Genomic DNA, 16,037 nt, shown 5'->3' on the forward strand with positions numbered 1-16,037 from the left:
TAAGTTTTTGTTTCTGCCCACAACCCCAAACTATTTCTGTACATTGTAAACAACAATTGCAACACCCCTTCCCCACAGTCCTTTGCCATTTCGATTCAGCTTCATTCACGGCCACCTTTTGGAATCTGCAATTTAGCTCATTTTAAATGCACCTCAGGAGCTTGCCTCCTATTCCAATGCTTCACACGTTGTGGAATAATCAACGGTATGTCATTTATTCAAAAGCCTTGCCGAAATCTATTACTCTGTAATCAGTTCATAAAAGGTTCGTGAAACAGAGAAATCTACTTTTTCATTAACATTAGCAAATGAAGGTAAATATACTGCAAGTCAACATCCAATTCAATTACTTGTAAAATATGCCTGAATGAACTGAACCCAATTTTAACACATTGTAAAATCTCTTCTGTTGCTGGTTTTGACTTTCAATTGACTATTTTAAAGCATAAAACGTGAGCATCCTACTTTAATTCACAATGCACAAACAGTGCAATAACCTAAACAATTACTGACTGACCTTGGCAATGATCAACAAGTGCTGCAAGTGTTTTGAGTCTAATCTTGGGGTCATATGTCCAAATCAGCAGGCGACGCAACGTTAAGCTACTTTCCAGTCCCACAGTTACACCTTGGTCATCTTCTACTTGTATCTGTGGTTTTAATTTGAAAGAAAATGGCAAATGAATATTAACACCAAGTATACAAATGCCAGGAAATCACAAGGAGGGCACAACACATAATGCGTACTCAGGAGAGTTTACGGTGTCGAATGGGTTCAGCGGTCAGCAAATATTAATAAATCCAACCACTTTTTCCCCAATGCATCCCAAGAATACAAACCTAACCATTTAGCAATTATTTCCAATGAGCAATCAGTTTCATAACCTCACACTGCTCCTGGTCAGACCCAAGATGTCAGAGCCCTGCTAATCACCTATTACCGTAAATATGATGCCCAATGTATCTGACCAACCTACTTTATCTCTGCTTGTAGCTTTTATAAATATATAAATCGCTACTAAACGCAACTTGAGCATCAACTGTTGTCTTTCTTGCCCACCACAAGTTGCTCCTTCCTTGGTACCTTACCAAAGTTGGCTGTCATAACTTGTTTAAGCAAGATCAGAAGGCCAGCAGGAATTTGCAAAGGGTAGGTCATAGAACAATCAGAAAGAAAGCAGAATGAGGCCATTTCGGCCTATCGTATCCGTGCTGGCCGACAAAGAGCCGCACAGCCCTTCATCAGCAGCCCTAAAGGTTACATATAAACCCATGAACAATGACGGAAAGGCAAAGAGCACCCAGCTCAAACCAGTCTGCCTCACACAACTGCGACAGCCTTATACTAAAACATTCTACACTCCACCCCAACCGGAGCCATGTGATCTCCTGGCAGAGGCAAAAATCAGATAAAAATCCAAGTCAATTTAGGGAGAAATAATCTGGGAAAATTCCTCTCAGTAGTAGTGAGGTTAGGGACAGCATCGAACAAGAAATTAGGGATGCATGCAATAAAGGTACAGCAGTTATCATGGGCAACTTTAATCTACATATTGATTGGGCGAACCAAACTGGTAGCAATGCAGTGGAGGATGATTTCCTGGAATGTATTAGGGATGGTTTTCTAGACCACTATGTCGAGGAACCAACTCGGGAGCTGGCCATCCTAGACTGGGTGATGTGTAATGAGAAAGGACTAATTAGTAATCTTGTTGTGAGAGGCCCCTTGGGGAAGAGTGACCATAATATGGTAGAATTCTTTATTAAGATGGAGAGTGACAGTTAATTCAGAAACTAGGGTCCTGAACTTAAGGAAAGGTAACTTTGATGGTTTGAGGCGTGAATTGGCTAGAATAGACTGGCAAATGATACTTAAAGGGTTGATGGTGGATAGGCAATGGCAAACATTTAACGATCACATGGATGAACTTCAGCAATTATACATCCCTGTCTGGAGTAAAAATAAAATGGGGAAGGTGGCTCAACCGTGGCTAACAAGGGAAATTAAGGATAGTTTAAATCCAAGGAAGAGGCATATAAATTGGCCAGAAAAAGCAGCAAACATGAGGACTGGGAGAAATGTAGAATTCAACAGAGGAGGACAAAGGGTTTCATTAGGAGGGGGGAAAAAATAGGAGTATGAGGGGAAGCTTGCTGGGAACATAAAAACTGACTGCAAAAGCTTCTATAGATATGTGAAGAGAAAAAGATTAGTGAAGACCAACGTGGGTCCCTTGCAGTCGGATTCAGGTGAATTTATAATGGGGAACAAAGAAATGGCAGAGCAATTGAACAAATACTTTGATTCTGTCTTCACGAAGGAAGACACAAATAACCTTCTGGAAGTACTAGGGGACCGAGGGTCGAGTGAGAAGGAGGAACTGAAGGATATCATTAGGCGGGAAATTGTGTTGTGGAAATTGATGGGATTGAAGGCCGATAAATCCCTGGAGCCTGATAGTCTGCATCCCAGAGTACTTAAGGAAGTGGCCCCAGAAATAGTGGATGCATTGGTGATCATTTTCCAACAGTCTATGAACTCTGGATCAGTCCCTATGGACTGGAGGGTAGCTAATGTAACACCACTTTTTCAAAAAAGGGAGGGAGAGAGAAAGCGGGTAATTATAGACCGGTTAGCCTGACATCAGTAGTGGGGAAAATGTTGGAATCAATTATTAAGGATGAAATAACAGCGCATTTGGAAAGCAGTGACAGGATTGGTCCAAGTCTGCATGGATTTATGAAGTGGAAATCATGCTTGACAAATCTTCTGGAATTTTTTGAGGATGTAACTAGTTGAGTGGACAAGGGAGAGCTAGTGGATGTGGTGTATTTGAACTTTCAAAAGGCTTTTGGTAAGGTCCCACACAAGAGATTGGTGTGCAAAATCAAAGCACATGGTATTGGGGGTAATATACTGACGTGGATAGAGAACTGGTTGGCAGACAGGAAGCAGAGAGTCGGGATAAACGCGTCCTTTTCAGAATGGCAGGCAGTGACTAGTGGAGTGTCGCAGGGCTCAGTGCTGGGACCCCAGCTCTTTACAATATACATCAATGATTTAGTTGAAGGAATCTCCCAAGTTTGCAGATGACACTAAACTGGGTGGCGGTGTGAGCTGAGAGTGGGACTGCAGGGTGACTTGGACAGGTTAGGGCAAATGCATGGCAGATGCAGTATAATGGGCATAAATGTGAGGTTATCCACTTTGGGGGAAAAAATGCGAAGACAGATTATTTGAATGGCGGCAGATTAAGAAAAGGGGAGGTGCATCGAGACCTGGGTGTCATGGTTCATCAGTCAGTGAAAGGTGGCATACAGGTACAGCAGGCAGTGAAGGCGGCAAATGGTATGTTGGCCTTCATAGCTAGGGGATTTGAGTATAGGAGTAGGGAGGTATTACTGCAGTTGTACAGGGCCTTGATGAGGTCACACCCGGAATATATTGTTCAGCTTTGGTCTCCTAATCTGAGGAAGGACATTCTTGCTATTGAGGGAGTGCAGCGAAGGTTCACCAGAGTGATTCCCGGGATGGCTGGACTGACATATGAGGAGAGACTGGATCAACTGTGCCTTTATACATTGGAGTCAAGAAGGATGAAAGGGGATCTCATAGAAACATGTAAGATTCTGATGGACGGGACAGGTTTGATGCGGGTAGATTGTTCCCGATGTTGGTAAAGTTCAGAACCAGGAGGACAGTCTTAGGATAAGGGGTAGGCCATTTAGGACTGAGATGAGGAGAAACTTCTTCACTCAGAGTTGTTAACCTGTGGAATTTCCTGCTGCAGAGTTGTTGATACCAGTTCATTGGATATATTCAAGAGGGAGTTAGATATGGCCCTTACGGCTAAGGGGATCAAGGGGTATGGAGAGAAAGCAGGAAAGGGGTAAACATAGAAAAATAGAAAATAGGTGCAGGAGTAGGACATTCGGCCCTTCGAGCCTGCACCGCCATTCAATGAGTTCATGGCTCAACATGCAACTTCAGTACCCCATTCCTGCTTTCTCGCCATACCCCTTGATCTACCTCGTAGCAAGGACTACATCTAACTCCTTTTTGAATATATTTAGTGAATTGTCTCAACAACTTTCTGTGGTAGAGAATTCCACAGGTTCACCACTCTCTGGGTGAAGAAGTTTCTCTTCATCTCGGTCCTAAATGGCTTACCCCTTATCCTTCGACTGTGACTCCAGTTTCTGGACTTCCCCAACATTGGGAACATTCTTCCTGCATCTAACCTGTCTAAACCTGTTAGAATTTTAAATGTTTTTATGAGATCCCCTCTCATTCTTCTGAACTCCAGTGAATACAAGCCCAGTTGATCCAGTCTTTCTTGATATGTCAGTCCCGCCATCCCAGGAATCAGTCTGGTAAATCTTCGGTGAACTCCCTCAATAGCAAGAATGTCCTTCCTCAAGTTAGGAGACCAAAACTGTACACAATACTCGTGGTGTGGCCTCACCAAGGCCCTGTACAACTGTAGTAACACCTCCCTGCCCCTGTACTCAAATCTCCTCACTATGAAGGCCAACATGCCATTTGCTTCTTAACTGCCTGCTGTACCTGCATGCCAACCTTCAATGACTGATGCACCATGACAACCAGGTCTCGTTGCACCTCCCGTTTTCCCATTCAGATAATAGTCTGTCTCTCTGTTTTTAACCACCAAAGTGGATAACCTCACATTTATCCACATTATACTTCATCTGCCATGCATTTGCCCACTCACTTAACCTATCCAAGTCACTCTGCAGCCTCATAGCATCCTCATCGCAGCCCACACTCCCACCCAACTTAGTGTCATCCGCAAATTTGGAGATACTATATTTAATCCCCTCGTCTAAATCATTAATGTACAATTTAAACAGCTGGGGCCCCAGCACAGAACCTTGCGTAACCCACTAGTCACTGCCTGCCATTCTGAAAAGTACCCATTTACTCCTACTCTTTGTTTCCTGTCTGCCAACCAGTTCTCAATCCACGTCAGCACACTATCCACAATCCCATGTGCTTTAACTTTGCACATTAATCTCTTGTGTGGGACCTTGTCGAAAGCCTTCTGAAAGTTCAAATACACCACATCAACTGGTTCTCCCTTGTCTACTCTACTGGAAACATCCTCAAAAAATTCCAGAAGATTTGTCAAGCATGATTTCCCTTTCACAAATCCATGCTGACTTGGACCTATCATGTCACCTCTTTCCAAATGCACTGCTATGACATCCTTAATAATTGATTCCATCATTTTATCCACTATCAATGTCAGGCTGACCGGTCTATAATTCCGTGTTTTCTCTCTCCCTCCCTCCTTTTTTTTAAAAAAGTGGGGTTACATTGGCTACCCTCCACTCCATAGGAACTGATCCAGAGTCTATGGAATGTTGGAAAATGACTGTCAATGCATCCGTTATTTCCAAGGCCACCTCCTGAAGTACTCTGGGATGCAGAGGGAATGATCAGCCATGATCTTATTGAATGGTGGTGCAGGCTCGAAGGGCCGAATGGCCTACACCTGCACCTATTTTCTATGTTTCTATGTTTCTCTCCGACCCATCCAGGCGATCGAAACTAGTCCAGGAGATCACCCTGGCCGTATTCTATTCCCTGCAATACTTATTATATCTGCGCCGTCCAACAAAAGGTCATCCAGTCTAATCCCAATTACCAGTTCTAGGTCCATAACCCTGCAGTTACAGCACTTTAAGTGCGCATCCAAACATCTCTTAAAAGTGGTGAGGGTTTCTGCATCCACCACTCTTCCAGACAGCGAGTTCCAGACCGCCACAACCCTCTGCGTAAAGAAGCCCCTTCTAACCTTCTACCAACCACCTTAAAACTATGCCCCCTCATAATAAACCCCTCCACCAATGGAAATAGACCCTTACTATACTATGTCAAGGCCCCTCAGTATTTTGTACACCTCAATCTCCTCTGTTCCAATGAGAACAAACCCAGCCTATCCAATCTGTCCTCATAACTAAGATTCTCCATTCCAGGCAGCATCCTGGTAAATCTCCTCTGCACCCTCGAGTGCAATCACGTCCTTCCTATAATACGGCGACCAGAACTGCACGCAGTACTCCAGCTGTGCCTTAACCAAAGTATTATACAATGCCTGAATTTTTTTTGAAGAGGCAAGTATTGGATGGGGGAATGTCTATGGACTTCCAGAAGGAATTTGATAAAGTCCTCTTAAGAGACTATTGATTAAAGTTGAAGGCCATGGAATTGAAGGCAAATTATTGACCTGGTAAGGAATTGGCTAAGCAGCAGGACACAGTGGGGATAATGGACAGGTACTCTATTTGGCAGAATATGTCTATTGGCGTCAACTATTCACTGCGTGAACATCTCCGCAGGTCAGGGCTATAAAAAGAGAGCTGGAGCGCCGGACCCTGGGACATCGTGGGCCACCCCAACCTGCGAGAGAACATCTCCGCAGGTCGGGGCTATAAAAAGAACTGGATCATGCCACTGCAGTTTCCAGCGCGAGCCGACACAAATGTGCAATGGCTTCGAGGTGGGCGACTGGGTGACATCATCAAGACCTAGGTCGCCGTTTGGAGTGTGGGCAGGAGCATCGGCGAGCCCTGGTAAAACGGAGGTGTGACGAGAGATCGTGACGGAGGTGCGATGAATGAGGGTATGGGGCCCAGAAGAGCCGAGGGCGCAGAGGCAACACGGGCCTGCCCACACTGCAATATGTGTGCGCACTAGGGCCGTGCAGCAGAGCAGGTCTCCAGTCATCCTGGTTAACCCTTGCCACTGATAAAGGCCTAGCTTTGTCTGATTTGCACCAGTCACCACACGTTAAAAAAATCCATGCACAGGCATCTTCCACCCCCTCAACTGGAGTTCAGGACTGGAACATTGGGTCCTTCATTGAAACATCGGTGAACTCATGTGGAAACAAGTCATCCTCATTCGAGGGACCGCCTATGATGATGAGATGACTGGGGAAGAGAGCCACGTATCCAAGTTTGCCGATGAGACAAAGATAGGCAGCATTATAAGCAGTGCAGATGGAAGCATAAAATTACAAAGAGATACTAATAGATTAGGTAAATGGGCAAAACTGTGGCAAATAAATTTCAATCTAGGCAAGTGTTTAGGTCACTTTGGACCTAAAAAGTATAGTTCAGAGTACTTTCTAAAATGGTGAAAGGTTAGAAGCAGTGGATGTCCAAAGAGAATTAGGAGTCCAGGTACATAAATCATTAAAATAATGACAGAAAATAAATCAAAAAGACCAATGGAATGCCCTCTCTCACCCCTTCCCCTCCCTCCCAAAACCACGACAGGGTCCCCCTTGTCCTCACCTTTCACTCCATCAGCCTCTGCTTTCAATGGATCATCCCACACCTGACACACCTTCCCCTCCCCTCCCAGCATTCCGATGGGCCCTCTCCCACTGCAACACCCTGGTCCACTCCATCATCCCCAGGGCCCCCTCCCACGACACCTTCCCGTGCAAGCGTAGGAGATGCAACACCTGACCTTTTACCTGCTCCCTTCCCACTGCCCAGTGCCCTAAACACCCCTTCCAGGTGAAACAGTGATTTACTTGTACTTATTTCAATTTAGTATACTGTATTTGTTGCTCACAATGTGGTCTCAACATTGAGACCACCAAACGCAGATTGGGTGACTGCTTTGCAGACTCTGAGCTTCCGGTTGCCTGTCACTTTAATTCTCCGCTCCACTCCCACCCTGATCTCCCCGTCCTCGGTCTCTTGCACTGTTCCAATGACGCTCAAGGGACAGCACCCCATCTTTTGTTTAGGCACTTCACAGCCTTCTGGACTCAACAGAGATCAACAATTTCAAACCACAACCTCTGCTATTTTTTCTCTCTTTCACATGGCATGATGATTCTGCCATCTCCATTTACATCCCATCTAGACTCATTTTTGTTTCTTAACTTGTCCCATTACCATCTCCTTTTGCCTTGCACCGTCATTCCTTTTGTCTCAATCTCTTCTGCCTTCCACCCAATCACAGTCCTTCCCTGTTGTTCTTTCCTCCCTTCCCTCTTCCCCTACACTTGCTTAAAAACTTGTTACATCGCTAACTTATTCCAGTTAAGACGAAGGGTCATCGACCTGAAACATTAACTGTTTCTCTCTCCAGGTGCTGCCTGTCCCGCTGAGTATTTCCAGCATTTTCTGTTCTTACTCCAAGTAGCTTGATTGTCTTACTTTGTGTCAAATCCTATACTTCCTCTCAAAAGATATTCTATGAAGTCCAAGCTTACAAGATTTGATCATTCCTCCCAGATCTGAAGAGTCTCTTCTACCACCTCGCACACATTCCTAGGCAGGATACAAAAAAAGCCTGTTGTCGGTCAGGTATGTTCTCTTCCCTCACTGTTAAAAGAGAGACTCTTCACATTCTTTTCCAGGATTTCAATTTCCGAAGTTTTGCATTCTCTCCCTGGTCACCTTTTTAAAGCCCAATGGTTATAGTTACTACTCTGATTTTCCCAATGCTGATGGTTTTCGGCAATGCGATCCTTAACCATTCACCTTTAGTTCTCAACTTTAAAAAAAAATCAAATGTTAAGAGTAGTCAGGTGGACAAGATTCAGTTTGAATATTAAATTCTACCAGCTTTTATACCTCCAGATCGATATTTTGGATTTCTCAAATGTGGATGCACCCAAACCTAATTACAGGTTGAACCTCCCTTATCCAGAAACCTTGGGATTGGGCCTGTTCTGGATCAGGGATTTTTCCAGACGAGGGGTGGTCACATTAAATTGGATGGTACAGGTATTGAGCATGGGGATATTGGGCTGGCTTGGGGCTGTGAGTGCGGCAGAGAGATCATGGGGGTGAGGGTTGGATTGCTGGAATCGGCAGCGAGGAAGGACTTCAATTTGTTCATGTCGGAGTTCTGCACATGCACTACATGGTGGCCGAGGGGTGGTTCCGGATAAGGGAAGTTCAACCTGTATTATACTATGATTAGGCACCTTGGGACATTTTACTATGTTACAGGTGCTATATAAATGCAAGTTGTTGTTGAAAGATTTGATAAGGCAGGCCTCCAAGGGTAGAAAATTCAACAATGTAAAAGCACACTATCTCAAGCAAGCCGAGAGCTATTTATTCACCACTTTAAACTTTAAGCCTTGCAGCAAGGGACTTGGGGCATTGAAAAATTACATTACAAAATTCAAGGCCTTAATATATACCAAGTGTGGAATACTTCTATCTATAGCTTCAACCAGGTGTTAATAAACCTTTCCATTTGGATAACATAGAAACAACGTTAATGGCATCATAATGTGGTCCTTTCAACATCCAGTTGTCAGCTGCATTGCCGCCTTATAAGCAACGATCATGACCCTGAAGCTTGAAAATGCATCTGAGACTTACTGCATCTTCAATCCATTATCATTCTACTTATAAATAATTCATGCTTCATTTTTACAAGAACTGTCCTGTTATGTGGAGACATTATTCCCTCTTTTCCACTGTACAAAATGAAATCCTTATCTTCTAAATACTGAGCTCTGCAGGCAGCAAAAGACCATTTGCAGGAAGAGGTTCAACAGCAATGAATAGGTAGACCAAGTACATTTAACTTAGTAAAACATCCCAAGGCGCTTCACAGGAGTATTTGACACTGGGCCATATAAGAAGAAATTAGAGCAGATGACCACAACCTTGGTCAAAGAGGTAAGTTTTAAGGAGGAGAGATAGAGGCAAAGAGGTTCAGGCAGGGAATTCCAGAGTGTAGGGCCGAGGCAGCTGAAGGCTGAAAACAATGGTGGAGTGATTATAATCAGGAATGCTCAAGAGGGTAGAATTACACGATTGCAGATATCTCAGGGGAGGGTGGGGGGGTTGGAAGAGATTACAGGAGGTAGGGAAGGGCAAAGCCAGGAAAATATTTGAAAACAAGGATGCAAATTTTTTTTAATCGAGGCGTTGCTTAACCGGAAGCCAGCGAACACAGGGATGATGGATGAGCGGGACTTGGTGCGAGTTAGGACATGGGCAGTTGAGTTTTGTATCACCTCAAGTTTAGAATGGGGTAGAATGTGACTGGAATAGTCAAGTTTAGACGTAACAAAAGGCAGCAGATGAGGTGAGGCAAGGGCAGAGACAGGCAATGTTACGGAGGTAGAAATAGTGGTCTTAGTTATGCTGTGGATATGGGGTTGGAAGTCATTTCAGGTCAAATATGACACCAAAATTACAAACAGTGTGATTCTGCCTCAGACAAATGTTCAGGGGGGAGATGGAATCAGTGGCGGGAACCACAAGAACATAAGAAATAGGAGCAGGAGTAGGCCATTCAGCCCCTTGAGCCTGCTCCGCCATTTAATACGATCATGGCTGATCCGATCATGGACTCCGGCCCACTACTCTGCCTGCTCCACATAACCCCTTACCTCTGCCTAAAATTTATTCAATGACCCAGCTTCCACAGCTCAGGCAGCAAATTCCACATATTTACAACCCTCAGAAGAAATTCCTCCTCATCTCAGTTTTAAATGGGCGGCCCCTTATTCAAAGATTCTACCCCCTAATTCTAGTCTGCCCAATCAGTGGAAACATCCTCTCTGCATCCACCTTGTCAATCTTAGACGTTTCGATAAGATCACCTCGCATTCTTCTGAATTCCAAATGAGTAGAGGCCCAACCTACTCAACCTTCTCTGAACTGCCTCCAAAGCAAGTATATCCTTTCTTAAATAAGGAAACCAAAACTGCACACAGTATTCCAGGTGTGGCCTCACCAATACCATGTATAGCTGTAGCAAGACTTACCTGCTTTTACACTCCATCCCCTTTGCAATAAAGGCCAAGATTCCATTGGCCTTCCTGATCACTTGCTGTACCTGCATACTAACCTTTTGTGTTTCATGCACATGTACCCCCAGGTCCCACTGTACTGCAGCACTTTGCAATTTTTCTCCATTTAAATAATAACCTGCTCTGCAATTTTTTTCTGCCAAAGTGCATAACCTCACACTTTCCAACATCCTCAATCTGCCAAATTTTTTCCCACTCACTTAGCCTGTCTATGTCCTTTTCCAGGTTTTGTGTCTCCTCCTCACACATTGCTTTTCCGCCCATCTTTGTATAATCAGCAAACTTGGCTACGTTACGACTTGGATGAAGGAATTGAGTGTAATATAGATTGTAAATAGTTGGGGTCCCAGCACTGATCCCTGAGGCACCCCACTGATTACTGATTGCCATGCCGAGAATGAACCATTTATCCCAACTCTGTTCGCCAATCCTCTACCCATACTAAATATATTACCCACAACCCCGTGAACTTCTATCTTGTGCAGTAACCTTTTATGTGGCACCTTGTCAAATGCCTCTGGAAGTCCAAATACACCATATCCACTGGTTCCCCTTTATCCACCCTGCTCGTTACCTCCTCAAAGAATTCCAGCAAATTTGTCAAACATGACTTCCCCTTCATAAATCCATGCTGACTTTGCCTGACTGAATTATGTTTTTCCAAATGTCCTGCTACTGCTTCTTTAATAATGGACACCAACAGTTTCCAAACCACAGATGTTAGGCTAACTGGTCTATAGTTTCCTGCTTTTTGTCGGCCTTTTTTTTTTTAATATAAATAATGTCATTACATTCGCAGTTTCCCAATCTGTTGGGACCTCCCGAGAATCCAGGGAATTTTGGTAAATTACAACCAATGCATCATCATCATTGGCAGTCCCTTGAAATCGAGGAAGACTTGCTTCCACTCCGGAAGCAAGTTCTTTGGTGGCTGAACAGTCCAATACGAAAGCCAAGACTCGCTCACAGATGGACAGATTGTCGTTGCGGGAAGGGGTGGGTGGGACTGGTTTGCCGCACGCTCTTTCCGCTGCCTGCGCTTGATTTCTGCACGCTCTCTGCGTTGAGACTCAAAGTACTCAACACCCTCCCAGATGCACTCTCTCCACTTAAGGCGGTCTTTGGACAGGGACTCCCAGGTGTCAATGGTGATGTCACTTTCAGGGAGGCTTTGAGGGTGTCCTTGTAACATTTCCGTTGCCCACCTTTGGCTCGTTTGCCGTGAAGGTGCTCCACATAGAGCACTTGCTTTGGGAGTCTAGTGTCTGGCATGCGAACTATGTGGCCTGCCCAGCGAAGCTGATTGAGTGTGATCAGTGCTTCAATGCTAGCCTGGACAAGAACACTGATGTTGGTGCGCCTGTCCTCCCCAGGGGATTTATAGGATCTTGCGGAGACATCGTTGGTGATATATCTCCAGCGACTTGAGGTGTCTTCTGTATATCATCGATGCCTCAGCCATACAGGAGGGCAGGTATTACGACAGCCCTGTCGACCAAGAGCTTGGTGGTAGATTTGAGGGCCTGGTCTTCGAACAATGTTTTCCTCAGGCGGCTGAAGGCTGCACTGGCAAACTGGAAGCGGTGTTAAATCTCCACATCAATGTCTGCTTTTGTTGACAAGAGGCTCCAGAAGTATGGGATGTGGTCCACGTTGTCGAGGGCCGCGCCGTGGATCTTGATGACTGAGGGGGGGGGGGGGGGGGGGGGGGCGGGGGAGGGGCAGTGCTGTGCGGTGAGGATAGGCTGGTGGAGGACCTTTGTCTCACGGATGTTTAGCGCAAGGCCCATGCTTTCAGTAAATACGTCGACTATATCCTGGAATTCAGCCTCAGAATGTGCACAGACTCAGGCGTCGTCCGCGTACTGTAGCTCAACGTCAGAGGTTGAGGTGATCTTGGACCTGGCCTGGAGCCGGCATAGGTTAAACAGCTTCCCACTGGTTCTGTAGTTTAGTTCCACTCCAGCGGGGAGCTTGTTGACTGTGAGGTGAAGCATGGCAGCGAGGAAGATTGAGAAGCGGGTTGGAGCGATGACGCAGCCCTGTTTGACCCCGGTCTGGACATGGATTCGGTCCGTAATGGATCCGTTGGTAAGGATCACAGCCTACATGTCGTCGTGGAGCAGGCGAAGGATGTTGACAAACTTTTGGGGGCATCTGAAATGGAGGAGGACGCTCCATAGACCCTCACTGTTGACGGTGTCAAAGGCCTTTGTAAGGTTGAAAAAGACTATGTATAAGGGCTGGCGCTGCTCCCTGCATTTTTTCTGCCGCTGTCGCGCTGCAACGATCACATCAGTTGTGCCCCATAAGGCACGAAATCCGCACTGACTCCGGGAGGAACTCCTCGGCCATAGGGAGAGGATGGTTGAGGAGAACTCTAGCGACAACTTTCCCAGTGGCTGATAGCAGGGAGATTCCCCTGTAATTGCCACAATCGGACTTGTCCCTATTTTTTGTTTTTAAAAATAGGGGCGTTACATTTGCAGTTTTCCAATCTGCTGGGACCTCCTAAGAATCCAGGGAATTTTGTTAAATTACAACTAATGCATGCACAATCCCTGCCGCTACTTCTCTTAAGACCCTAGGATGCAAGCCATCGGGTCCAGGGGATTTATCTACCTTTAGTCCCATTCTCTTACTGAGTACCACCCCTTTAGTGCTTGCAATTGTGAACAGTTCCTTCCCCCCCCCCCCCCCCATAGCCTCTTGACTATCCACTGTGGGGATATTTTTAGTGTCCTCTACCATAAAGACCGATACAAAATATTGGAAGCAAAAACAATGGCTTAGGTCATCTCAATATTCAAGTGGAGAAAAGTTTTGCTCATCCAGAACTGGATGTCGGACAAGCAGTCTGACAATTTAGAGACCTTGGAGGGATTGAGAGAAGTGGTGGTGAGATAGAGCTGGGTGTCATCAGCGTACATGTGGAAACTGACTGTTTTTGGATGATATCGCCAAGGGACAACATGTAGATGAGAAATAGGAAGGGGCCAAGGATCGATCCTGGGAGACAACAGAGGTAACGATGCAAGAGCAGAAAGAGAAGCTATTGCAGTTGATTCCCTGGCTACGATTAAATAGAGAAGAATGGACCCAGGAAAGTGCTGTTCCACCCAGCTGGACGCCAGTGGAGAGGCTTTGGGGGAAGGATGGAGTGGTCAACCATGTCATAAGACTGCAGACAGGATCTTGGAGGCATCGTTGGCAGTATTTCTCCAGCGACTCGCGGTGTCTACTGTACATGGTCCATGTCTCTGAGCCACACTTGATCAGCTCTGCTGGGCAGGCCGCATTGTCCGCTTGCCAGACGCTAAACACCCAAAGCAAGCACTCTACTTGGAACTCCTTCACGGCAAATAAGCCAAAGGTGGGCAGCGGAAATGTTACAAGGACACCCTCAAAGCCTCCCTGGTAAAGTGCAACATCCCCACCGACACCTGGGAGTCCCTGGCCAAAGCCCGCCCCAAGTGGAGGAAATGCATCCGGGATGGCGCTGAGCGCCTCAAGTCTCATCGGCGAGTGCATTCAGAAAACAAGCGCAGGCAGCGGAAAGAATGTGCGGCAAACCTGTCCCACCCTCCCTTACCCTCAACGACTGTCTGTCCCACCTGTGGCTCTCGTATTGGACTGTTCAGCAACCTAAGGACTCATTCCAAGAGTGGAAGCAAGTCTTCCTCGATTCCGAGGGACTGTCTATGATGATGAAGGCTGCAGACAGGTCAAGAAGGATGAAAAATCTGGATCGGTTGGGAAAGTACCTGATGACTAGTAAATGGCACTTAATGTGGGAAAAATGCACAGTAATGACACTAGGGAGGGAAATAAATGGTGGGACTATAAACTAACCATTTTTGGGCTGCAGGACATAGCTCTGGAGGGGGGATCTGGGCGATTAATGGAAGCTCACAATCACTAACAGCGCAGTGTGTAGCAGCAGTAAGGAAAACCAACACCATCCTGGAATGTATCATCAGGGGGATAGAACACAGATTCCAGGTAATGAGTCTGTACTGACCCTGGTACCCCATACCTAGAGCACTGGGTACAATTCTGGGCCCTGGTACCCACATACCTGGAGCATGACCACTGGGTACACTTCTGGGCCCTGGTATCCCCACACCTGGAACACGGAGTACAATTCTGGGCATTGTAATCCAGCAAGGATATCCTGGCACTGCAGGCAGGCAGAAAAGGGCAACAAACTGATACTGAGCTTAAAGAATCTAGCTGTGAGGAGAGGGTGAAGATTCTAGGATTGTTTACTCTGGAGAGAATGCTTGGTGGAAATACTATTCAAGATCTTTAAGAGATTATATACATTGATATATGTCGTTGGGTACGCAACAAAATCTATCAAGCTCAGTGTTCCTGATTTCACCCTCACGACCTCACTAACTTTTAGATTCTGCCCTTTTGTTCTGGATGCCCCAGAGGAAATAATTTATTTATATATATATATCCCATCAAATCCCGTTGTCATTTCAGACACCTCGATTAGATTACCCCTCAATCTTGGAATAAGTTACCAGAGGTGGTCATTGAAAAGGGCATGTTTGCATGCTCTTCTGAACATGTTTTTTTAAGGAAAAGTAAATTAAGTGGAAGCAACATTGAACTTGGAATTTACCACTGCTAAGCTGGGGTTTACATCTGAAACAGGAGCCCGGCTTTTCTGCCAACATGGCTGTGCACTGTCGCAGTGTGTGTTTGTGGGAACTACCAGCCCCCACCACTCACTGGCAGTTGTGATGCCCCCTTTGGGAAGTTCACATAATTCAAACCTGAGCCACAGGCTAGCAAGCTTCCAGGTTCAATTTCTGCTGAGTTAGTATGAATGTGCCCTGCTCGAGCGAGGGGAGAAGATGATAGCCACGGTTTCCCATCCCCAGTTAATCAGTGACTGCTGCTGGAGAGTCTGTGCACAAGGACAGGTCTCCCTTTGAGGCTAAACAGCTTCCCAACACTCACTGTCCATCCTGATGCACAAAGCCTAGCTATTTCAGCAAGGTTCCAGAGGAGTGCTTGCGAGAACCAGATCGCCGCCCAGCGGAGTCAGCAATGTCGGGAAAACAGTAGTATCAATTGGGAGATAAATAAATAAATGAGTACCCAATCAGTCATTACACAGAATGCCATTGAAAGTCAGGCCAGGTAACAATCTGTGGGGGTTCACAGTCCCAGCTGCCTCGAAGGTGACCAGTC

At 45.8% G+C, this 16,037-nt stretch overlaps 1 protein-coding gene across 1 annotated transcript in view; it reads right to left on the reverse strand.

Moving 5' to 3' along the window:
• The window catches only part of tubgcp3 (tubulin gamma complex component 3), a 77,264-nt gene that overhangs the window by 34,536 nt on the left and 26,691 nt on the right, over positions 1–16,037 (reverse strand). Inside the window, 1 exon segment of the mRNA XM_070891811.1 lies at positions 518–650. Within this exon segment, the coding sequence (XP_070747912.1) occupies positions 518–650 (133 nt within the window).

Source organism: Pristiophorus japonicus, chromosome 10 (genome assembly GCF_044704955.1).
Source record: "Pristiophorus japonicus isolate sPriJap1 chromosome 10, sPriJap1.hap1, whole genome shotgun sequence".
NCBI lineage: Eukaryota > Metazoa > Chordata > Chondrichthyes > Pristiophoridae > Pristiophorus > Pristiophorus japonicus.